The 24,144-nt window shown below is 44.6% G+C and overlaps 2 protein-coding genes across 2 annotated transcripts; one reads left to right on the plus strand and one right to left on the minus strand.

Moving 5' to 3' along the window:
• Positions 1-195: 195 nt before the first annotated feature.
• psmc5 (proteasome 26S subunit, ATPase 5) lies at positions 196-9,564 on the plus strand. The gene is given in 12 exon segments (NM_204027.2): positions 196-336; positions 2,282-2,353; positions 2,503-2,572; positions 4,270-4,367; positions 4,447-4,503; positions 4,626-4,856; positions 5,492-5,618; positions 5,973-6,163; positions 6,265-6,363; positions 7,031-7,141; positions 8,109-8,195; positions 9,113-9,564. Coding segments are annotated over 12 exon segments (1,245 nt in total). The 5' UTR covers positions 196-288; the 3' UTR covers positions 9,167-9,564.
• smarcd2 (SWI/SNF related, matrix associated, actin dependent regulator of chromatin, subfamily d, member 2) lies at positions 9,522-22,358 on the minus strand. The gene is given in 14 exon segments (NM_001045802.1): positions 9,522-11,462; positions 11,553-11,654; positions 12,643-12,765; positions 12,876-13,011; positions 13,121-13,218; positions 13,398-13,559; positions 13,731-13,832; positions 13,924-14,019; positions 14,489-14,608; positions 14,935-15,057; positions 15,148-15,190; positions 15,331-15,512; positions 21,339-21,487; positions 22,327-22,358. Coding segments are annotated over 13 exon segments (1,443 nt in total). The 5' UTR covers positions 21,441-21,487; positions 22,327-22,358; the 3' UTR covers positions 9,522-11,408.
• Between the last annotated feature and the right edge of the window lie 1,786 nt (positions 22,359-24,144).

Here is a 24,144-nt window from a genome sequence, read left to right on the forward strand (position 1 = left end):
TTTTCAGGCAATTAACTCTTTTTGGAAACAATTTTTCCCAAGCAAAATATTATATAAATATAATCGATATCTCTACTCCCAGGATACTAGATAATATTCTATTACAGACGCCCTGAGAGCTGTAAGTACCCGGAAGTGCGCAGTACATACTCCACAAAGCCAGATGGCGCTGCTCAGTTCGTGTCGGTGACATAAGGTGAACCCCGCGGCGGCTAGTTCCCTACGTCACTTCCAGAATCTCAGTGTGGCTTGGGTCGCTTCCGGTCCTGAGTCACGGTAAAGCGAAGAATGGCTCCGCCGGGAGAATACAAGGTGGCGGGGGACGGGATGGAGCAGGTACCGGGGACAGAGGATTACTGGGTCTATAGGACTTATGGCTGATAGGGCCGCCTGTGCGGCGGGAGCTGTTTCTGTCCGCCCTTATACCCATATCTGCCGGCTGTACAGTAACCCAGGAGTGACAAGCTCTCTCCTTTCCCTAATAACTCCCAGTGCCATATACAGTCCTGCCTTCTGTCCGGCTTCAGCGCAGGCGGCTGTACTAGTTTCCCTGTGTGGCTTTATTCACATCCTGGTGCCGGGGCAGAGCCGAAAGGGAATCTCTTCTAGAATCCACAATCTATGAACCAAAGGGCCCCTAACCTCTCCCTCAGCTGTACTTATCCCCTCATCTGTACTCAGAGCCACCGTAACAGTATCTCCTCATCACAGTATCCCCTCCCTCAGCATTACAGGGACCCCAGCGTCACAGGGTCCCTGCATCAGGGAGCATTACAGGGTCCCCTGTCACAGCATCAGAGGGTCCCCCCTCGCAGCATCAGAGGGTCCCCCCTCGCTCAGAATTACAGGGACCCCTGTCATAGCATCACAGGGTCCCCCCTCCTTCAGCAGTACAGCCCCCCCTTCCTTCAGCATCACAGGGAACCCATCATCACAGGGTCCCCCCTCCTTCAGCAGTACAGGGACACCATCATCACAGGGTTCCCCCCCCCCCTCAGTATCACAGGGTCCCCCCTCCCTCAGCATCACAGCCCCCCCTTCCTTCAGCATCACAGGGACCCCATCATCACAGGGTCCCCCCTCCTTCAGCATCACAGGGTCCCCCCTCCTTCAGCATCACAGGGTCCCCCCTCCTTCAGCATCACAGGGCCCCCCCTCCTTCAGCATCACAGGGCCCCCCCTCCTTCAGCATCACAGGGCCCCCCCTCCTTCAGCATCACAGGGCCCCCCCTCCTTCAGCATCACAGGGCCCCCCCTCCTTCAGCATCACAGGGCCCCCCCTCCTTCAGCATCACAGGGCCCCCCCTCCTTCAGCATCACAGGGCCCCTCCTCCTTCAGCATCACAGGGCCCCCCCTCCTTCAGCATCACAGGGCCCTCCCTCAGCATTACAGGGTCCACAGAACGGTAGGCCCCTGTGTCAGGAAGAATTACAGGGACCCCTCCCACCATCAGCATCACAGGGTCCTCCCTTCCTCAGCACAGCATTGTAGGTCCCTACATCAGGTAGCGTTATAGGTACCCCTCCCTCAGCATCAGATGGTCCCCCCTCCCCTCAGCATTACAGGGTCCCTCCTCCCTCTGTATTACAGGATCCCTCCTCCCTCTGTATTACAGGATCCCTCCTCCCTCTGTATTACAGGGTCCCTCCTCCCTCTGTATTACAGGGTCCCTCCTCCCTCAGCAGTACAGGGACCCCATCATCACATGATCCCCCCCATCAGGAAGCATCACAGGGACCCCTGTCACAGCATCAGAGGGTCAGCCCCTTCCCTCAGTAGTACAGGGACCCCATCATCACAGGGTGAGCCTTCCACCAACATCACAGGGTCCCCCTGTCATAGTGTCACAGGGATTCCTGTCGCAGCATTTCAGGGTCCCTCCTCCCTCAGGATTCCAGGGACGCCAGCATCACACTCCCCCCCCCCCCCCCCCCTCCAGCATCACAGGGATCCCCCTGCACCCCCCCCCAAACTATTCAGGGATCCCTGAACATTAAATATCACTTATATACCTCATACAATCATTTTAGCCAGACAAAGGGAATGATAACACGTGATCTCTCTTTTGTGTTTACTTATTTTCTTACCTGTATTACAGTAAAGCTGATTGTTGAACCATTGGGTGGTGCATTTCCCACATATGTTAGGCTTGCCATGATGCATGACGAGGGGTATTGCACTAATCACTACAGTCTGACGTGTCCTTGTCCTCCCACCCATTGTCAGTAGTACCTTATGCCTGTTATATGACGCTGACAATATCTGCTGTTTCCTGCACAGATGGAGATGGACGAGTCCCGTGGAGGTATTGGCCTGAGGCAGTATTACTTGTCCAAGATTGAAGATCTACAGGTATTTTTTATACTAACAGAACTATAACTACTAATCTATGCTGTGTCTGCTTGTGTACAGCTTTACATACCCACCAGACCCAATTCAGTAGTGCTGTTGCATTACTGATCACACAGTTATTCTAGCTGACAGTCATCTTTTGTCCCCAGCTTGTTGTTAATGACAAGAGTCAGAATCTCAGGCGCCTGCAAGCACAGAGGAATGAACTGAACGCTAAAGGTATGGCCGTTACATTATTGGGTTGGATGAGATGCTAGTTATATAATGACGCTCATAGATTTGTAGAAGAAAGCAGTGCTTGAAAGCTTGAACTATTTCTGCATATATATGACCTAAAATGTTATTTGGTTTTCACACAAGTACTAAAACTAGATTACAAAAACCAAATTCAACAAAGTGTTATACTTGTTCACTTATTTATTGAAGAATGTGATCCAAAGTGACATATGTGCTTGGGGAAAAAGTATGTGAACCACTAAGATTCTCAGTTCATTTGAAGGGGAAGTTGACCTGTTTCAGTCAATGGGACCATAAACAGATGTGAATGGGGGAGGCCATGTCTTAGTTAAAAAACAAAAATCTGACTCTTTGTTATGCAAGTCTGATCTTAACAACTCGGGTTTCTTGAAATATGTAATTTCTTAAATCTAAAGACCTCTGTCAAACTGTTATTGCAGCTCACCAAGCCAGAAAAGGCTCCAAAACTATATCTAAAGAGCGTGGACTCCACCAGTCCGCTGTGAGGCATCTAGTGCACAAATGGAGGCAATTCAACCCCACTGTTACCTGCCCCAGTAGTGGACGGCCAATAAATATCACGCCAAGAGCATGTTCTACTCTGGGAGGTCTCAAAGAACCCAAGGCCAACTTCTATGGCAGAATAGGCCTCTTTTGCACTGGCACAACACGAAAGCACTGAACTACAATGGTGTGAATGGCTGGGTTGCAAGCCACTACTTTCCAAAAAGAACATTGCTGCCTGTCTACAGTGTCATAAAACCTGCACGGAAAAGTCAGAAGGCTACTGAAAGAATGTTCTGTGGACAGATAAGAATTAAATAGAACTTTCTAAATAAAAAGTGTTATATTGGGTGAAAGGCAAACATTACATTTCAGTATAGGAACCTTAATCCATATGCTGGTGGCACTATCACAGTTTGGACTAGCTTTGCTGCCTCTCAACTAGTAACACAGAATTGTCTCCGCAAATTCTGCAGGAAAATGTCATGGTATCTGTCCATGAACTAAATTTTAGCTCAAGAAAGAGTGGTTTATGTCCATCAACCAAAGTAAGGTTAAAGCAGAAGAACGTTTATGTTTTGGAGTGGCCGAGTCAGAAACCTGACTTAATTTTATTCTTAATGGAATGTTTTGGAAGGAGCTGTAGCAGACATTTCATAAGGGGAATCTAACCAACATTCCTCCGTTAAGCTGTTCCATAAGGATTGTTCTGCAGGACTGATAACAGTTATAAGAAATGTTCAGTTGTACTTCTTGTGTGACGTATTTTTGCCACACACAAATATATAAATTTGGACCATTTGCCTCTATAAATTAAATGAACAACCAATATGACTTTGGCTTATCGTTTAAGTGGGTTTTAATTTATCTAGTTCTAGGATTTTCGGGGAGAAGTATTGAAAATTCGAAAGGATTCACAAGCATTTAAACATAACTGTATCTTATATAGGGGGTTATGTAATAAAAGGCGCAAATTTTGGTACAGGTTTAACGACAAATAGCAACCAGTAAGCAGGTATTATTTGCTGGTCACCTGTTTAAAAGCATGCTTTTTGTTGGATGCTATGGGTTACTGCAACTGGGCAAAAGGTGTTTATTAACTCTGATGTTGTTCTCTAACTCTTAATTTTGACTCTGATTAATGGGCTTGGCTAACATCAGTATTTTTTAATCAGTGAGGCTACTGAGGGAGGAGCTGCAGCTGCTTCAAGAGCAGGGATCCTACGTAGGAGAAGTGGTCAGAGCTATGGACAAGAAGAAAGTATTGGTTAAGGTGTGTGGAATCAACACTTCAATTTTGTAAGTTAATTGCAAACAAATAAGGCAGATGACCAATATTTTTTTCTTTTTAGGTTCACCCCGAGGGGAAATTTGTTGTGGATATTGATAAAAATATTGATATCAATGATGTGAGTATTTTGAATATACTGTTACTTTTGTATGTTTGTATTTTAGAGAGTACAGTATTGTTTGTTTTAGGTTTCTAAAGGACATTAAGTGTAAATAATTGATTGTTGCTGACTTTCCTTAGGTCACACCAAACTGTCGAGTCGCTCTGCGCAATGACAGTTACACACTGCATAAGATCCTGCCCAATAAGGTTGATCCCTTAGTGTCCTTGATGATGGTGGAGAAAGTACCAGACTCCACCTATGAGATGATTGGTGGCTTGGATAAACAGATCAAGGAAATCAAGGAGGTCATTGAACTGCCTGTGAAACATCCGGAGCTCTTTGAAGCCTTGGGTATAGCGCAGCCCAAGGTATGGAAGTAACAAACTGACTGTATGCTAATGGGGATTTAAACAACTGGGGTAAAGGTGCAGGTGAACCAAACAAAAATGTTGTAGGTAGGAGCAGTCCATAAAAAGTAAGTGCTTTGCAAGGCCCAGGAATTTTGGTTAAGACTGCCATGTGTACTCATGTGCTGATCCTGCATGGCTTTTGTGCTACCCTTCTCTCCCCTGATATGAAGAGAGGCAAAGGTTAGGTTGTCAGAATTCAATAGCCATATGGTTCCTTTCTGTGCATTTCCTGGAAGCGAGTATTCTGAGGGCAATGCTATAAGCGTTACACATTTTGTACCATGTCTAGTAACCTATCAACAGATCTTTTGTTTTACCCACTAAGGTGTTAAGCAACAGTGTGCTACAGCCTTTGCTTGGAAACTGATTTATAGTGGTGAACTGCAACTCAGCTTAGACATGCAGTTACCCCTACAACTATAAAACTTTATCAATTGCAGTATATTTCTTAGTGCTTCTCACCAACAATCAAGTTTAAAAAAGTGTAAACAGTGCATTTGCTTAAAAGTTAAGAGCCATACAGCATGAGATTTAATGTGATAACAGTTAACGGTAAACTAGGGCATGATTAATAAACATTTCTCTTTCCTTAGGGTGTGTTGCTGTACGGACCTCCTGGTACTGGAAAGACTCTTTTGGCTCGTGCTGTTGCCCATCACACAGACTGCACATTTATACGAGTCTCTGGATCTGAACTGGTGCAGAAGTTCATCGGAGAAGGTGGGCACTAGAACAGCAGCCAGGCTTGTTATTATTTATATCTATCCTGTACTTTTAGCAAAAATGAAACCCCCTGCTGCTCTTTCAGCAAGAAGTTAAACAGTCATCTAGCTGTTGTAATTGTCAAGCTGAAGCTGTGGATACTGGTAGTTGTAGGTCTAAACAGGTATAGGTTTGTCCAATGTATGAACTGTATAATTTATGTGCATGACATAAAAATGACTAAAGATAAGGAACACATGCTCTTGTCTAACGAGTTGGCTTGTGGACATTACCAGCTTATATTATTTTATATTTGAGAACAAGGATAAAATCCTTTTGTGAACAGGTAGTTTAACAGTGGCACTCCCGCAGGTGCTCGTATGGTGCGTGAGTTGTTCGTTATGGCCCGAGAACACGCTCCCTCCATTATCTTTATGGATGAAATTGATTCGATTGGGTCCTCTCGGCTCGAGGGGGGCTCAGGAGGAGACAGTGAGGTTCAGCGCACTATGCTTGAGCTGCTTAACCAACTGGATGGATTTGAGGCAACAAAGAACATAAAGGTACAAGGAGAAATTTAACATGGCGGACATTGATAGAATGGCCATGGTTACTGCTCCTTTCTTCTAATAGATCTGACGTTTGTAACAATTTTCAACTTCAGGTAATCATGGCAACTAACAGAATCGATATATTGGACTCTGCTCTGCTGCGCCCAGGTCGCATTGACAGGAAGATAGAATTCCCACCTCCTAATGAAGAGGTAATGTGATCCACCGGCAACTGCTTTCGCTTGTGTAATTAGGAGTCTTGTGTTATTTTCATTAGGTGTTTGTGTTTAAAGGTATACTTCACCTTTGAATTACATTTTAGTAAGATGCAGACAGTATTTAGTATTCTGAGACAAACTGCAGTTGGTCTTCATTTTTGTATGGGTTTTGAATTTTAGCTTCTTGTTCAGCAGCTCTATAGTTGGTTGCCAGGGTCCAACTTATCCTAGCAATCATTAGTGGTTTGATTAAGAGACTGTAATATGTATAGGAACATGCTTGATTAGAAATATAAGTGTTAAAAAGTAACAAAAGTAATAAAATTGTAGCCTTTACAGAGCAATATTATTTTTGGCTGCCAGGGTCAGTGAAAAGCTAAAAAGATGCAGAATTAAAAGGCAGATAAACTATAACAAAAAAAAAAAAGCGCCTAGTTAAAATTTTTGCTATGAGTTTCTGAAACATAATGAAAGTTGACTTAAAGGTGAAGTACCCCTTGCATTACCTCCTTGAATCTTCCTGTCACTGTATCTTATTCATCCTTTGAATTCTTGCCTTCTCTGTCCAACCCAATTTCACTTTTTTTTTTTAATTTATTTTTTTGCATCACTTAAAATTCCCAATCCAATTTGGATCTTTTTTGCCCATTTAATCCCTCAGGCCCGTCTGGACATCCTGAAAATTCACTCAAGAAAAATGAACTTGACTCGTGGGATCAACCTGCGTAAAATAGCAGAACTGATGCCTGGGGCATCAGGGGCTGAAGTGAAGGTATGTCCATGTCTATTCTGGGTTTTGGGGGCAAGAAAGCAGGAATTACAGACCTCAAGCTGATTGGACATAATTTGTGAGCACCTAGAACACTTGCTCACAATAGGAATGTTGTTCTACTGAGGTTTGTGGCATGCAACATGACAGCTCTAATATTGCCCTAAATATGTAGATAGGAAAGGTTCTGGGCTCATAGTAACCTCTCTTAGTAGTGATGAAAAATGGCACAGTTTATTTGCAAATGTTTATAGACAGAACTGATGTTACTTTATATATGTCTGTGATACAACACAGAAGCAGTAATTAGCCTAGTGACTAATGTGTAACTTCAACAACACATAAAGTAAAGCAGGGCATGTACAGTCCGTACACAATTACCCACTACACTGCAAGCAAGCTACGGCACTGTTGCAAGAGTCAGACAGTTGTGACGTGTCCTATTGTAAGCCAGCAATAGCGGATTAATGGACTGCAGATGGAGGCATGCAATGCGGATCTGCCAGATTCAGACCCACCCTCTCTCCTTGCTTGGATGTGATCGTAATCCAGATGTGGGCATTTCTGCACAAACAATCCTTTAGTGCCTGAGTTCATGTACAACTGTAACTCTCCCTCCTGCAGAGGCTTTTCCTGTAAAGCTCTTGCAGATAACAAATGTTGCTTTTTATATTCCTATGAAGGATTTTCTACCCTTTTCTATTCCCTGATAATTAAATCCATTAATGACACCAAATCCTTTATTTGTTGCTAGAAAGAAAGGCTAACTGCATTTCACAGCAGTTCTTATTCATTTGTCTGGTGCTTGTATTTATAAATTCAGCTCTGTCTGAGAGTTCACTGGCACAGTTTTTGTGTTGGATCTTGTTAGAGGACGATGGGAGCTGCCAGACTTCAGATCTGAGAACCTTGCTTTAAATATTTTGGTACATCACTTGCCCAATTAATTGTGATTTAATTTATTTTATAGGGGGTGTGCACAGAGGCGGGGATGTATGCTCTTCGCGAGAGGAGGGTGCACGTCACACAAGAAGACTTTGAAATGGCTGTAGCAAAGGTAAGAGTCACAAATTTACTGTCTAACTGAACCTCTTCAGGCCCACTAGAAAAGCTGACATCCTGGGTAACTAGTGCAGATATGGGATTTGTTACCCAGAAACCCTTTATTCAGAAAGCTGAGAATTACAGGAAGGCTGTCTGCCTGGACTTAATTTTTTAAAATATGATTTGATTAAAATTACTTTTTTCTCTATAATATAGAAATGGTACCTTGTATGTAGTCCTAACTAAGCTATAATTAATCCTTATTGGTAACAAAACAATCCTATTGGGTTTATTAAATGTTTAAATATTTTTTTCAGTAGATCCAAATTACTCCTGATCCGGAATACCCCAGGTCCCAAGCATTCTGTATAACAGGTCCCACACCTATGAAGGTTTTTAGATAGGCTCAATATAAAAACAATATGTACTGAAAGTAATTCTCCTAGGCTGTAGTACAGAAGGGCCCAACCTGTAAAATGACTTTAATGCTATACAAAAGGGATTTTATTTATAGGGGGGGTTGTGCATATTGGGTTCAGATTGGTTTGGTGTAATGTAGGTCAAATGTAGAAAGAGTTTGAGAGAAAAATGTTCCTGGGGGTCCAAAATAAAGGCTATGATTGGCTATTTGCTAGTGCCTAGGAGGACTGGCTGTCTACAGGAGCCTCTGTTTGGAAGTACAACTGGTTTTTATGCAACCAAAATTTGCCTTTAAGCCAGAAATTCTAAACTGAGCACCTGCTTTATTTCACTGGGAGCAAAATCAAATGGGTTGGTAAGCAAAATGTTGCTCACAAGTCATTGGTTGGGGATCACTGGTTTAGTGCATTTTCTCCACAGAGTATAAAATGCTGTACAAAAGCCGGTTTGGATCTCACCCCTTTAAAGTGCTGCATTTTAACCATGAATCTCTTATCTTTCTTGTACCAGGTGATGCAGAAAGACAGCGAGAAGAACATGTCCATTAAGAAGCTGTGGAAGTGATTTTTTTTTTCGGTTCCCATTACACTCTGCTCCCAGCTGAAGCCCTGCAATGTCAGCCTGTTTTGATTATTAAACCCAGCGTTCCCAACAAGGCTCGCAGTAAATTATCAGAAAACTCAACACAAACTCCTGTAATCTAAAGATCTTTAACACCTGGCTTTCCAGTTTTTTTTTTGCTAACAGGGAATGCTGGGAGCCACAATATGGAAGCACCCTGAAGCCTATTATTCTAGGAGACCACGCTTTCTCTATAAATTAGACTATTCCATTGGGCATTTAGTACGGCGGGATTTTGGTTTTGTAACGGATATGTGTATGTTATCTCATGTGAAATAAATACAAAAAAACAAACTTAAAAAAAACTTATTTTTATTAAACATTGAAACATTTGTGCCAACAAAAACATTTAATGTTGAAGTACATTCAGCCCCAGCTCCCCAAGCGCTATGTCTGTAAACAGCATAGGTATGATCATGGCTTGTGTGATTAAAATGCATATTGCAGGGGGCAGGGACACACAGGCATCCAAATAACTTGCAAGATCGTTTCAGATTTTTTTTTTTTAAAGTAGCCTGTGACTCTTTAGATGCTGCAGAACTGTAGCCAACGCCTCACCAGCGTCAGATACTGGGTAGTTCGGCAGCAGCTGCAACACACAATTTGGCAATATCTGGTATACAATCTGTCAACAATAAATTTTAACAAGCATTAAGAAACTGTAGAACATATATAGCGCACACTCTTCCACATTAAAAGGACAAGCTACACCAAACAGTAAATGAAATATTTACTTCCATATTTTGTTTTTTTAAAGTTTATTGTCTTCAGTGTAGCCTTAGAAAATACATATTCAGGGTCTGCCCCCAAATTACTTTTTGTAGAATGAATGTGTATTTTCATTTATTGGTGTCACTTGCCCTTTAAAAACCCCCTGATATGCACGCTTAGTGGCACAGAATATGTGAATTTGGTCCCAAACTAGGTTTTATGCATAGATAAATGGGAAAATTGCCCTGAGGAAATAAAACCATATGGCTATTAGCTGCAACCCGGCTACCCCTGAATCACATTCATAGCAACCCCACGTCCCCGTCCCCACAGACATTATCCTATTGTCAAAGGGGGTCATTCCATATACAAAGGACTGGTTATAGACTAACTGAGCAGAATGCCAGGTAATGCTCTTTGTCAAAGAAGGCACGCTGCCGCTGCTGGTGATATTAACTAGTGCAAAGTCTCTTTAAATATAATATAGCATGCACAAGGATACATGAACCCAAAACAATGCCTACATTTTCCTTTTGGCTGAAGCAGTTCTTTACCCTCCCCAAGCAGAAAAACAGCAGTCACCTCTCCCCCCCACCTCATAACATATAGTGCAAATAGTGTTTGCAAATAAACATGTTAACATACAAGAACAAGAATATCTGTTTGGTAGAAGCCATGCCAGTAGTGACTTACACTCACACCTAAATGGGACTGTTTGGGGAAGGGGGATTCCTGAGTTCTCATTTAATAAAATGGCATGGAGCAAGAAGGTAGGGTATCGGAGCAGCTTTGGCCCTAGTGTACCACATCCTTTATATGATTATCTGCCTATTTATTGGTGGTGGTGCTTTATTTTATACCGATCTACTTAAGGGAACTATTGGACGCAAGCAATATGGCAGCCCCCTGCTATGCAACCATATGTAGGCCACAAGGCGTTCAAGGACAAGGAAAGTCAAATTTGTATTACCTACTGATTATGTAGGGGGGCTTTTCCCACTTGACACCAGTCACCAGTTGATTCCGATTGGCAGCATCCCTACAGTGCTGCTGTACCAGATGACACTGCCATCTTGGCAAGCTGGGTTAGACAAATGCCCCAAGTTCTGGATCACACTTGCAATGCAAAAACCATTAAAGGCCTAATTCTCATGCAAAATGTCCAAGACTACAGGTCTTAATTGAACCCAGCATGTAAAGAGGGCATCACTAAATGGTACAGCCCAAGCAGGGAATTTACCAGTTGGTGACACTTAATTTTTTCTTAACCTTTAAGGGTCTGGAATATAATTTTGGAGCACAGGGAAGGTGCATCTTGAAACGGGGCAGTGATTTAAAACATAGGGAGTTGATTGGAATGTCGTACCTGAGAAATTACAACTTCCCTAAAGACTTTGTGGAGTTGATAAAGACAGGGTAGGGGGAAAGGACACAAACAATATGGAATGTATAGGTTACTGGTTCTGGCTTAGGATTAGGTGAGACGGAGCCCCAAAACCTGCTCCAGTTCTTGCCTCCGTTGCTGCACCTGCAAAAGGAACATTGAGAACAGGTTATCTGGATTATACAGATGCCAGCAAGCTCTTGTACCCACCAGGGGGGGCAGCTAAGTACCCACCTTAAAGAAGATGTGTCTTCCCACAGCTTCCTGTGCCCATGGCTGCTGATAGAACTCAGTGTGTCTCTCCTCCTCTGGGTTGCCCATTGTATCCGTCATGATCTATATAAAAACAGAACCAGCTCACCAATCAGTTACCAGTCTTACAAGCCAATAGGAGAACAGCGTTGCTATGCCCCTAGTGACAAAGCCAGTAACTACAAGGATTCGGAACTGCCAGCAGGAGGCACAAAATGCGTAAGGCTAGTTACATGATTTTTAGGGAGATTTATAATAAACTATAGTTCATTTACACAACATAAACTACTTCCAGTCTACTACTGCAGTTGTCCGGACATGTGCCTGCCTGTTATATTAAATATTATTCCATAATATTATGGAAATATAATATTGAAGGGGGTAGTTTACCTTTAAATTAACTTTTACTATGACATAGACATTGATATTCTGAGACTATTTGCAATAGGCTTATTATTTTTGGTTTTTCAGTTATTTAGCTTTTTACTCTGCAGCTCTTCAGTATGGAATTTAATCAGCTATTTGGTTGCTAGGGCCTTGTTTACCTTAGCAGCCAGGAAGTGAGGTGCTGGCACTGAGTAGAAAGAGAGAAATTAAAAAGTAACAATAGCGCTAAAAGTTTTTTTTAGCTGCTGGGGTCAGTGACCCCCATTTGAAAGCTGGAAAATGCAAAATAGTAGGCAAATAATTGAATGCTATAAAAATAAATAATAAAGACCAATTGCAAAGTTGCTTTGAATAGGACATTTTATAACATACTACAATTTAACCGCCCCTTTAATGGTCAGGGCAAGTACAGATATGAGATCCATCCAGAATGTTCTAAATTACAGAAAGCCAATCTCCCATAGACATTATAAACAAATAAAATTACAGAAAGATCCCTTATCCAGAAAACCTTAGGCCCTAGCATTCTGGATAACAGGTCCCATACCTGGATCTGACATGATATTGCATTACTATTGCATTACTATTTGTTATAAAGGACAAACTTCTAATAAAGCTGCTCTCTCTGCAGATGTTTGGATTTCCCCCTATAAATGCACAGACACAGAAGTGAAGCACAAATTACCTTGAGGTCCCTGCTTTGGGACTTAAGCCAGTCCTGAATAAACTCTTGAGGGTCGTTGCTGAAGCTCAACATGAAATCTCTCTGGGTCTTCAGCGTATTAATAGACTCTATGGTCTCATGGATCTGAATAAGGGAAAAAGACAAAATATCAGGCCCCATGGCTGCACATAATTAGGCCAAGCCACCCTTGTCTTCTGCTGTAGGACTCCTCAGGCACAAGCCTGGAAACTTACCTTGGAATCCAGGTTAGCAATCTCTTGCTGGTTGGTGGTGGAAGCCAGAAAATTGCTCATCTGACCCTTTAGAGGGTCATCAACCTCAACTTCTATATCATAACATGCAGTCTTCTTCTGGTCATTGGGGTCCACACTAACAGGAAAAGGAGATGAGATGTAGCTGAAATCCCCTCAAACTCATGGTGTCAGGGTTGAAATACTCCCGATTCAGGGGTGGGAAAGAATAAATGAGGCACTCTCACCTGATGGTATGATTAATAATGATGGGGTCCGGGTGCTGTAACAAACCCGCCAGCTTCATTGGAATGTCAGAGAACTTCATGCGCATGCAGTTGAAAATCTGAAGTCAGAAAACATGGAGACATTACTAATAGGGGAGACTGGTAAAGAGAAGAAAGTTACTATACCCATAGCACACATTTTGGGTGAAGTCATGGGCTGAAAACTGTTACAGTAGGCACCAGGGGTATCCAATGGCAGCATGAGTTAGGCAGGGTGTAATGTGGTGCCAAGTTCTACCTGTCTGAAATAGCGGTTGCAGTTGATGTGCTCCTTCTCGTGGCTGTCCTGCAGTTTATTGGTCTTGATGTAGAGCCAGAGAGCCTGCATGATGTTGGCACGGGTCTGAGTGTGAACCCCTAGCAAGCGTGCAAGGCGAGGGTCTAACTTGTACTGCGGGGGCTGTGAAACAAGGATAGAGAGTGTAAAAAGCTGCAACTATATCCCAGAGTAACATGGTTATTATTACACCAATAGAGCAGGTCTGTGAACTATCAGTCCCAAAAACAAATGGACTGTCACTGGCCGACCTTCAGTCAAAATACGCCCAAGCTCCCAGGCCAAGCTCCTCACCTGATGGTCTAGCATCAGGAGCAAGGTGCACTTCACATTCACATCTCCAGGGCGCTTCACTTGAAACCCATCTGTCTCCTGTGTGGTTGCCATCCTGTGCCACTAAAAAGAAAAGCATGAGGCATTAACCCCTGCAAGTCCATGCCAGTCGCAGCCATCCTGATAGTTTTTACACAATTTTGTTTCCGCTCACCTCCACCAGGTGATTATCCGGTCCATACAGGTCTTTATCTAGCTCTATAACGAGACTCTTAAAGAAGGAGGAGAACTTCCTCTTCTGTTTGCTGGGCTGTAAAATACAAGTTATCAGTGGTCAGAAAATTGTACCAAGCATTTATCCAAATTTCCCATCATGCAATGTCACAGCTGTCATCTTAGTCTAGATCAGGGTTCTGTAAAACTGTGCTTAGTGTCTGTAACAGGTAACTTTTAGTGGTCTGTTTCCCAGATGTAAGGGCCAACCACGACTCTCCTTATTGCTCAAGTGTGGTACCCTGCAAAGCACAGTAACCAATCATAATTTTATGGCTGAGATTCCCTTCACTGAGAAGACAGAGATGCTCCTTGTAGTGTGACCAGGGTAGTATTTTCTATATAGGCATGAAAGGACCCGTGTCTAGGAACCTCTCGACTCCCCCATCAGTGCATTCATTGCACAAGTGCCAGTTGGGTATGACAGTACTTGCAATTGCTGGTAACACTAATTGTAACAGTGGTGATTATCTTTAATACGCTGCTCAATGGCAGATCAGACTCACGTCTTCCAGAAGCTTCCCTTCCACTCGGAGCTCCCAAGAGCTGACTCTTTCGCTCTCCTCCCCGTCGGGCTTGGCTGGAGTGTATGTGTTGGAGATGTAAATCCTTAGCTTGCGTTTTTGCTGCAGACAGAACAGAACAACATTACAGTATGTAGTCACTGTGTTGGTGTCCCTGGGAGTTGTAGCTGAACAACTAGAAGGCCATACGTTGGTCAACCCTGCTGTAGAAAAAGCAGGAACAAACAATCAGCTTGCAGCATTTACAGGCTGCTTCTACATCTGTCTTGGCCCTTCTTTGTGAAATTCCAATTCCATATGCCTTTTACTCATTGTGCCATTGGTGTCCTTTCCTTCCCACTCAACTCTTCTCCCTTGTCCTGGCCACCTCCTGCCCTATTTATCTGCCCATTGCCCTTGCCTATACCTCTCTAAGTCAATATCCCTACCGTAAGGGGCTTCTTGATGGCCTCTTGGATCTCCATCCGCTTCCTAGCTATAGTCTGATCCAACTTCCTCTCAAATGCCAAGAGGTCCATGTAGGCCTGAGACTCTGGCACCAGTTCACGGATCTAGACACAGTGAAGAACTTGTGGTTAATACATTTCAGATGACATAGGCAGAAGCCATACAAAATGTGGAAACCAGGAGAAAGAACCTACCCTCTGTGGCAAGATCTTGTCAGCCATCTTTCTTCTCTTTACTCTGCAAAAAGAAAATATTACACCAAATGTATTCCATTGATTGATTGAGATAATACAGACATTGTATTCCATTGTTTGATTGAAATAATACAGACATTGATATTTTAGTTTTCTATCATTCTCTTGGTTCAAGCTACTTACCCCCTACGATGGCTCGGCCCAGGGTGTCCTGATGGGGTGAGCAGCCTCTTCCTAAATGGCTCCATAATCATTGGATTCATGGCAGGTCTCATAGGAGAACCCCCACCATATGGAGGAAGCATGGGGGAGCCCATATGCATGCCAGGCATTGGCATTCGGGAGCCTGGAAGCATACCTGGTCTCTGGAAAGAAGCAAATTTGAGGGAATAAATCTCATGAGGAATAAGTAAGGATATACATGTTTCTAAAGGAAAAGTACCAGAAAGCACTTTTCTGTAATTGCTCTCCAGGGGTTATTTCTACTCAGTCAGATACAGAAACAGGTAAATTGCTGTAAATAGATGTGCATACTATAGCTATGAATACACCTTATCCAGACAGGCATAACCTGTATTAAAGCTGTACAGTTTCCATTTATATTCCTAGGTTAACACAACAAATTGTGCCCCACCAAATATGAATATGACAAAGGGGGTATACCAAAACTCCCCCCCCCCCATGTAAAAGAAGTATTGTAACATGGTGACTGTAACAACAGTAAGGATAATAGCCTCTGGGAACGCATTGTGGCTGTGGGATAGCAGGAATAGTAGGGAGAGATGGTGCCTATAGTAACAGTGGGGGGATAATAGCCTCTGGGAAGGGACTGTGGCTGTGGGATAGCAGGTATAGTAGGGAGAGATGGTGCCTATAGTAGCAGTGGGATAATAGCCTCTGGGAAGGGACTGTGGCTGTGGGATAGCAGGTATAGTAGGGAGAGATGGTGCCTATAGTAGCAGTGGGGGATAATAGCCTCTGGGAAGGGACTGGGGCTGTGGGATAGCAGGTATAGTAGGGAGAGATGGTGCCTATAGTAGCAGTGGGATAATAGCCTCTGGGAAGGGATTGGGGCTGTGGGATAGCAGGTATAGTAGGGAGAGATGGTGCCTATAGTAGCAGTGGGATAATAGCCTCTGGGAAGGGACTGTGGCTGTGGGATAGCAGGTATAGTAGGGAGAGATGGTGCCTATAGTAGCAGTGGGGGATAATAGCCTCTGGGAAGGGACTGTGGCTGTGGGATAGCAGGTATAATAGGGAGAGATGGTGCCTATAGTAGCAGTGGGATAATAGCCTCTGGGAAGGGACTGGGGCTGTGGGATAGCAGGTATAGTAGGGAGAGATGGTGCCTATAGTAGCAGTGGGGGGATAATAGCCTCTGGGAAGGGACTGGGGCTGTGGGATAGCAGGTATAGTAGAGAGAGATAGTGCCTATAGTAGCAGTGGGGATAATAGCCTCTGGGAAGGGACTGGGGCTGTGGGATAGCAGGTATAGTAGGGAGAAATGGTGTCTATAGTAGTGGTGGGGATACTAGGACTAAGGGCAGTAGGAGAGCAGGTACTGGCAGCCAGGGAAATAAAGATAAGGATAAGCTGCCTCAGTTCCTGGCACATTCAGTAATAGTGTGCCCTGCCCCTAGGGTGTGAGTCACAGCGCGGTGGCACCAGTGGCCCTTGTATGGCAGCAATTCTACTCTCCTCGAAACCCGATCTATAGAAATAGGTATTATATCCTGATTGTAAAATGAATCAACACTCTATTATTCAAAGGGGCATAGCCAGTTGGCAGCCACCTTAATAGGATTAAATTGCCAGTTGGGCATTTACCAAGCGGACACAATTAATCTTTGAGCATATGGAGAGTAAAACTTAATACAGGCAGAATTTCATTTGTTCTAGCCGTTTCATTGTTGGCAGATGCTGGAAGTTGTAGTTTTATTCAGACATTCATTTTGCACTGATAGTACATACTGGGGCATGATTAACTAAGCTGTGGGAAATCTCTCCAATCAGCGACTATACACATCCTACAGGCGTTGTTTGTACAGAGGTTTGCCCATACACCTCCCCCTCTGCACCTTTCTGCTGCCTATTCAGACCTCCCTTTGTATCCCCTCCACCTTAATCCCCCGCTTCTCCCACCCCCTCCAGGTGCCCAGAGTTACTGCCTCACCTAGCCTGAAAGACAAGTTTCCTCCCTCAAGCCTGCGCAGTGCATGCTGGGAAACGGCTGTTCCACCAGTGTTACTAATGTGGGAGTGCTGCCGAGCATGACTGCAAACACACAAGTCGCTCTATACACAGAAAGAGGAACGGGCTATTTCTTTTGCATTATGCTATCTTCATACTCCAGCAACTCCTGCCCCGTCCCACCCAAACTGTCTTTTCATCAGTCATAAGTGGGTCACGGGGGTCAGAAGAGAAAGTTGAACACAGTCCAGAGAAGGATGCAGCCACTCAGGGCCGCCGCTCCCTATAAGCAGAGTACTCAGTCTGCATAGGGCACCAACTCCCAGGGGGGCACCATCCCAGCTGCTCAAAAAAATCGTTTTTATATATTATAACATACCCCCCCAACACTGTCCCACCGGTTTTTATAGCGCATCCCGCGGTCCCGGATAGTTCAATCAATCTATGGGGGCAATTGGGGGCACTTACTATGGGGGCATTGTCTATGGGGGCACGGTGTATGGGGCCCCTATAGTAGGTGTTTTTTTTTTTATTATTTTATTTTTACTTCCGTAATATTTGGGGGAGGGGGCACAAAAGTAAATTTCTGCTTAGGGCACCCATTTGGCCAGCAGCGGCCCTGCAGCCACTAAACAGTGATGGCATCTATCTACTCTCTGCACTGCTGGTTCTGACTCCTGAAACAATATAGCACAAGCCAGCTGATTAGCAGAACTGGAAAAGAATGGATGTCTGCTACATTTTTTCCCCAGAGTCAAAACCAGAGGACAGACTGATAGTGCTTTTGATAGCATTTACAATACACATAACTTTCATATATAGTTACATAGGGTTGAAAAAAGACCAGAGTCCATCAAGTTCAACCCATCCAAGTAAACCCAGCACACACAACCCACACCTACCAATCTATACACTCACATACATAAACTATATATACAACCACTAGTACTAACTGTAGATATTAGTATCACAATAGCCTTGGATATTCTGCTTGTTCAAGAACTCATCCAGGCCCCTCTTAAAGGCATTAACAGAATCTGCCATTACCACATCTCTAGGAAGGGCATTCCCCAACCTCACTGCCCTCACCGTGAGGAACCCCCTACGCTGCTTCAAATGGAAGCTCCGTTCCTCTAATCTAAAGGGGGGACCTCTGGTGCGCTGATTGTTTTTATGGGAAAAAAGAACATCCCCCAACTGCCTATAATCCCCTCTAATGTACTTGTACAGAGTAATCATGTCCCCTTGCAAGTGCCTCAAACCATTAAACATTTTTTTTAATGAATGTATATTGGAAAGTTGCTTAAAATTATATTAAGCAACATTTTTATTTTTGGATTTACATCCCCTTTAACTTCCTGTTAGGCGGTTTAGCAGCCAACTGCCTGCCATGCCTGGAATAGACAACCATTGGCTTGTTGGGTCCATTTTAATCCGTACTGCAGGGAGCCGTTTAGATTGTGGTTTGGCAGCGACAGCAGTAAACAGAGCAAGATAAATGGGGGAGGCTGAGAGAGTAAAGACAGGAAAAAAACAACACAAAAGCGAGGGAGGAAGGAGCCACGGTGAAGCCTGGATGTAAGAAGTAGCACGGTCGCAAAGAGCAGCCGCTGTGAGATCTATGCATTTCTATAACCACTATCCTCGGAGCACTGCTGTTAAAAACACATCAACCACGGCAGATCTTTGAAAGGACCCTGATACTTGGCTAAGCAGCCAATCACTGTGACCCTTTCCACAATGTCAGTGGTGAAGTTGTAGGGTGGGTTACCTACCTGCAGGCCCCATTCCTGCCAAAGCAGCCGAATAACACAGTTTCCCTGCCCAGAGTGACCAGGAATGCCCTAAAGTTGTTGCCGAACTATGGAGCCTCCATGAGAGAGGGCACAGGGCACTCTACCTACCCCAATGTGCTTTATTTTATACAGTCCTAATTTTTCTTCAAAAGAATCTAAAGTGGCACCATTTAAATTTACTTTTCTGTGGCCATAAGGCCATAAAGTACAAGCCCTGAAATGAACGATTTCCCCCTTTTTAACTCGTAGCCACTGGCAGAAATGAATATTTAAGGCTACAATGTTCAGGTACTTATTGTACAGCACTGTGGAATATGTTGGCGCTTTATAAATAAATGTTAATAATAATATTATTAACCCTCACAATGGATCCATCAGTGACAGGGGTCAGCAGGCACAGTCTATGTTATAGATTGCCACTTCTGGTCCTCATTACCTCATATTAATAGGTCACTATGGATCTTTATCTTAAAATTAGATTAAAAGGGCTGAAATTAAATGAGACTGAGAAAACCTGACAATCATAAAGGCCATTCAATTTAAAATTAAAAGTAGAGGTCAGTAGAATGCCCCACATCTGCCAGTGGTGACCTGTACTACAATGCACCGCATCTACCAATTGTGAACTGTTCTAGAGTGCACCACATTTGGAAGTGCTGACATGTTCTAGAATGCCTCACATCTGCCAGTGCTGACCTGTTCTAGAATGCACCACATTTGGAAGTGCGGACATGTTCTAGAATGCCCCACATCTGCCAGTGCTGACCTGTTCTAGAATGCACCACATTTGGAAGTGCGGACATGTTCTAGAATGCCCCACACTACCAATGGTGAACTATACTAGAATGCACCACACTACCAATGGTGAACTATACTAGAATGCACCACACTACCAATGGTGAACTATACTAGAATGCACCACACTACCAATGGTGAACTATACTAGAATGCACCACATCTACCAATGGTGAACTGTACAAGAATGCACCACATCTACCAATGGTATCAGGTGCCAGTGATGAACTATACTTGCATGTACCTCACTGACAGAGAGTGAACTTAACTGTGTTGTACCACACTGACTGGTGTTGAACTAGACCTGAACATACCACATTCCTAGGCAGTGAACTCTACCAGAATAGACCATCCTAAAGTGATCTATACCAGCATGCACAACACTGAAAGGCAGTGAATGATACCAGTTCAACCATACTCCAAACAACCAGTGATGAACTATACCAAACTGTACCACACTGATCAACAGCAAACTCGGACCATGCCATTTGCTGGTGAACTATACCAATATGTATGAAAATGAAAAATTAAAAAGGAGTGAACGATACCAGAACACACCACAGTGACATGCAGTGAAAAGACAATTATAAAGTGAAGTAGATTTAAATCAACTGATCAGTTGTTTACCATGATATGCACCATTGTATAAAATGTAGGATTACTATTATTATATTATTCTTGGAATGGTTACACAAGCCATCCTAGATTATCTAGGCCCTGCTTAGCAACCATCAAGGCCTTATCTATACTCTCCTCCTGCCTACCTGGGACCATAATGATGTGCACTGATTGTCACATGAAGATGTTATGTCTCATTTTTCACAATTACACAAAGAATTTAGAAAGATACTGGATGAAAGTGAAACATCCACAGTCTTTATTTACACCAACGACTTTACCTTTGGATTGTACAACTGCGATGCAATTCAATAGGTCACCTGAGCTGTAACTGAACATGACTGCTTCAGATCACAATTGCATCCGAAAAATGCTCTAGAAATATTAGATCAAGGGCCTGGTGTGCTACACAAGTCACAAATCAGTCAGCTCAACATTTAGTCGCATTTAGTCTGATTTGGAAACCAGAAGTAGCAGCTTGCCAGTAGCACAGTCAATGTGCAATTCTATAGATGCAAGCGTTCTGTGCACTAGTGCCTGACTTTGGATGCAGCTATGGCATATAAAACACAATCATGCTTCAGGCGTAAATCATTTTCATGCCATTGGATTCTGCTAGTCACATGCTACAAACGGGCATGTGATAGTCAGGCACTATTAACAGACCCAGCAACTTGGACCTACTGACTCTGCCCAATTAAAACTGGATAAACAATGTTCTAAATTCTAAATGAAGTGATCTAGCACAGGGAAGATGGAAATGCACAATACATTGCTATTGGAAATGGTTACCTGGTAAGGCCCCATTGGGGGTCTGTATGCTCCAGGGTTTGGTCCCCGCATCATGTTCATTGGGCTCCCAGATGGTAGAGGTAATCCTCCCCGAGAGGTCATGGAGTGTTAAACAGCAGACAGCACTACTGTGCACAGGTGAAGGAATGCTGTGTATATACAAGAGGGATATACTCTGTGTGAACAACCTCCTTCCTAATGAATCATATAATGTAGAATTCCTAATTATGCAGCCCTGCACTGCGTGCGTTGGCTAGTTGCGCAGCCCTGCACTGCGTGCGTTGGCTAGTTGCGCAGCCCCGCACTGTGTGCGTTGGCTAGTTGCGCAGCCCCGCACTGCGTGCGTTGGCTAGTTGCGCAGCCCCGCACTGCGTGCGTTGGCTAGTTGCGCAGCCCCGCACTGCGTGCATTGGCTAGTTGCGCAGCCCCGCACTGCGTGCGTTGGCTAGTTGCGCAGCCCCGCAAAGTGTGCGTTGGCTAGTTGCACAGCCTTGAACTGCATGTGTTGGCTAGTTGTGCAGTCTTGGCTGTGTGTGTTGGCTACTTGTGCAGCCCCGCAAAGTGTGTGTTGGCTAGTTTGTTTGCACTTTGACTTTTAAACAATTTTAACGATATATCTTCAATAAATTTTTGATAAAACATTGAAGGGTGTGCTGGCCACAGATGATTATTTTCTGTATATACATAATTTTGGCTATGCACCCCGCAGAATATTGAGCCTTGGAGTGCGGACACCATTTGGATTGATATATATATATATATATATATATATATACACACACGCACATTTTATACATAAATTGTGTGTATATATTTATCCTCTACGTGTTGCCCTATTCAGTTATACAAGCTTATAGAGTTCGTGTTAGTATCAGTACTATGCCTATCAGACTGTAGCCCTGTGTGCCCGTAGCAGTAACACGCGTGTAAGCCCGGCGCTAAGTACAGCACAAAGCCGCTATCCTACAGCTAGTCCAGCACTACTAACCGGATTCCCCAGTGAAACCCAGCGGGGTTCAGCCTCTCTCCGTATAATTGTGCCCGTACAGCTGCTCTCAATGCGCAATCCCTGCGCTGCGATCCTCCGGCTGTAGTTTCCCGGGGCGCAAACCGAGCGCTCAGCACTTTCCCCTTCCTGCTGCTGTCGGGCGGCTCATAGGAAGTTATTGGAAGGTTTTTCTGTTGGTGTCATCACTTCCAGAGAGCTGTTTTGCAACAAACCTCCTTTTCTCATCTCTGCCCTCCCACTGCCTTCCCTCCCCTCCCCTCCTCCTGTGTCTCTCCTCCCTCTGTTTCTCTTCCCCTCCTCCCCTTGTCATCTGCCCTTTCTCTTTCGTCTTTGCCAGCCCTCCTCTACCTGTACCCACCCCCTCTTACCCGTGCTCACTCTCCTTGCCTGCCCTCTCTTACTTGTACCCACCCTCTCTTACCTGCACTCCCTCTCTCTGCCTGCCCTCTCTCACCTGTATCCACCCTCTCTTACCTGCACTAACTGTCTCTGCCTGCCCTCTCTCACCTGTATCCACCCTCTCTTACCTGCACTAACTGTCTCTGCCTGCCCTCTCTCACCTGTATCCACCCTCTCTTACCCGCACTCCCTCTCTCTGCCTGCCCTCTCTTACCTGTACCCACCCTCTCTTACCCGCACTCCCTCTCTCTGCCTGCCCTCTCTCACCTGCACTAACTGTCTCTGCCTGCCCTCTCTTACTTGTACCCACCCTCTCTCACCTGTACCCACCCTCTCTTACCCGCACTCCCTCTCTCTGCCTGCCCTCTCTCACCTGTATCCACCCTCTCTTACTGTCTCTGCCTGCCCTCTCTCACCTGTACCCACCCTCTCTTAGCCACACTCATTCTCTCTGCCTGCCCTCTCTTACTGTCTCTGCCTGCCCTCTCTCACCTTTACCCACCCTCTCTTAGCCACACTCTCTCTGCCTGTCCTCTCTCACCTGTACCCACCCTCTCTTACCTGCACTAACTCTACCTGCCCTCTCTTACCTGCACTCACTCTCTCTACCTGCCCTCTCTTACCTGCACTCACTCTCTCTACCTGCCCTCTCTTACCTGCACTCACTCTCTCTGCCTGCCCTCCCTTACCTGTACTCACCCTCGCTGCCTTCCTGTCCTACCTGTGCCACCTTCTCTGTCAGCACTACTCTACTTGTGCCCACTCTGCCTTTTCCTACCAGTTCCACTCCCTTTGCCCTTCCCCTCTGTACCTGTGCCACCCCTGCCCTTTTCTATATGTGCACACCCTGCTACCCCAACCCTAGCTCTGCCTTGCCTTGCCTACCTGTGCCCATCCTCTCTCTGCCTCCTTCTACCTGTGCCTGCCCACTCTGCCATCTCCTTGCTGTACTCTCTACCTTCCAATGCCAACATTCTCTGCCTGCCTTTCTTTCCTTTTCCCACCCACTTTGCATACACTTTCTTACAACCACCCTCCTTATCTGCCTACCTGTACCCATACTGCCCTTTCCTACCTATGCCCACCTTCTCTGCTTGACCCTTCCTACCATCATCTGTGCCTGCCCACTCTGCCATCTCCTTGCTGTACTCTCTACCTTCCAATGCCAACATTCTCTGCCTGCCTTTCTTTCCTTTTCCCACCCACTTTGCATACACTTTCTTACAACCACCCTCCTTATCTGCCTACCTGTACCCATACTGCCCTTTCCTACCTATGCCCACCCATTCTCTGCCAGCCTTCTCCTGCCTCCCTCTGTTAATTCTTTACTGCCCACTCACACCTTTTCTATTATTCCTCTCCAATCTGTTTCCACCCTCACTTTGTACACTGCATTCA

Source organism: Xenopus tropicalis, chromosome 10 (assembly GCF_000004195.4).
Source record: "Xenopus tropicalis strain Nigerian chromosome 10, UCB_Xtro_10.0, whole genome shotgun sequence".
Taxonomy (NCBI): Eukaryota; Metazoa; Chordata; class Amphibia; order Anura; family Pipidae; genus Xenopus; species Xenopus tropicalis.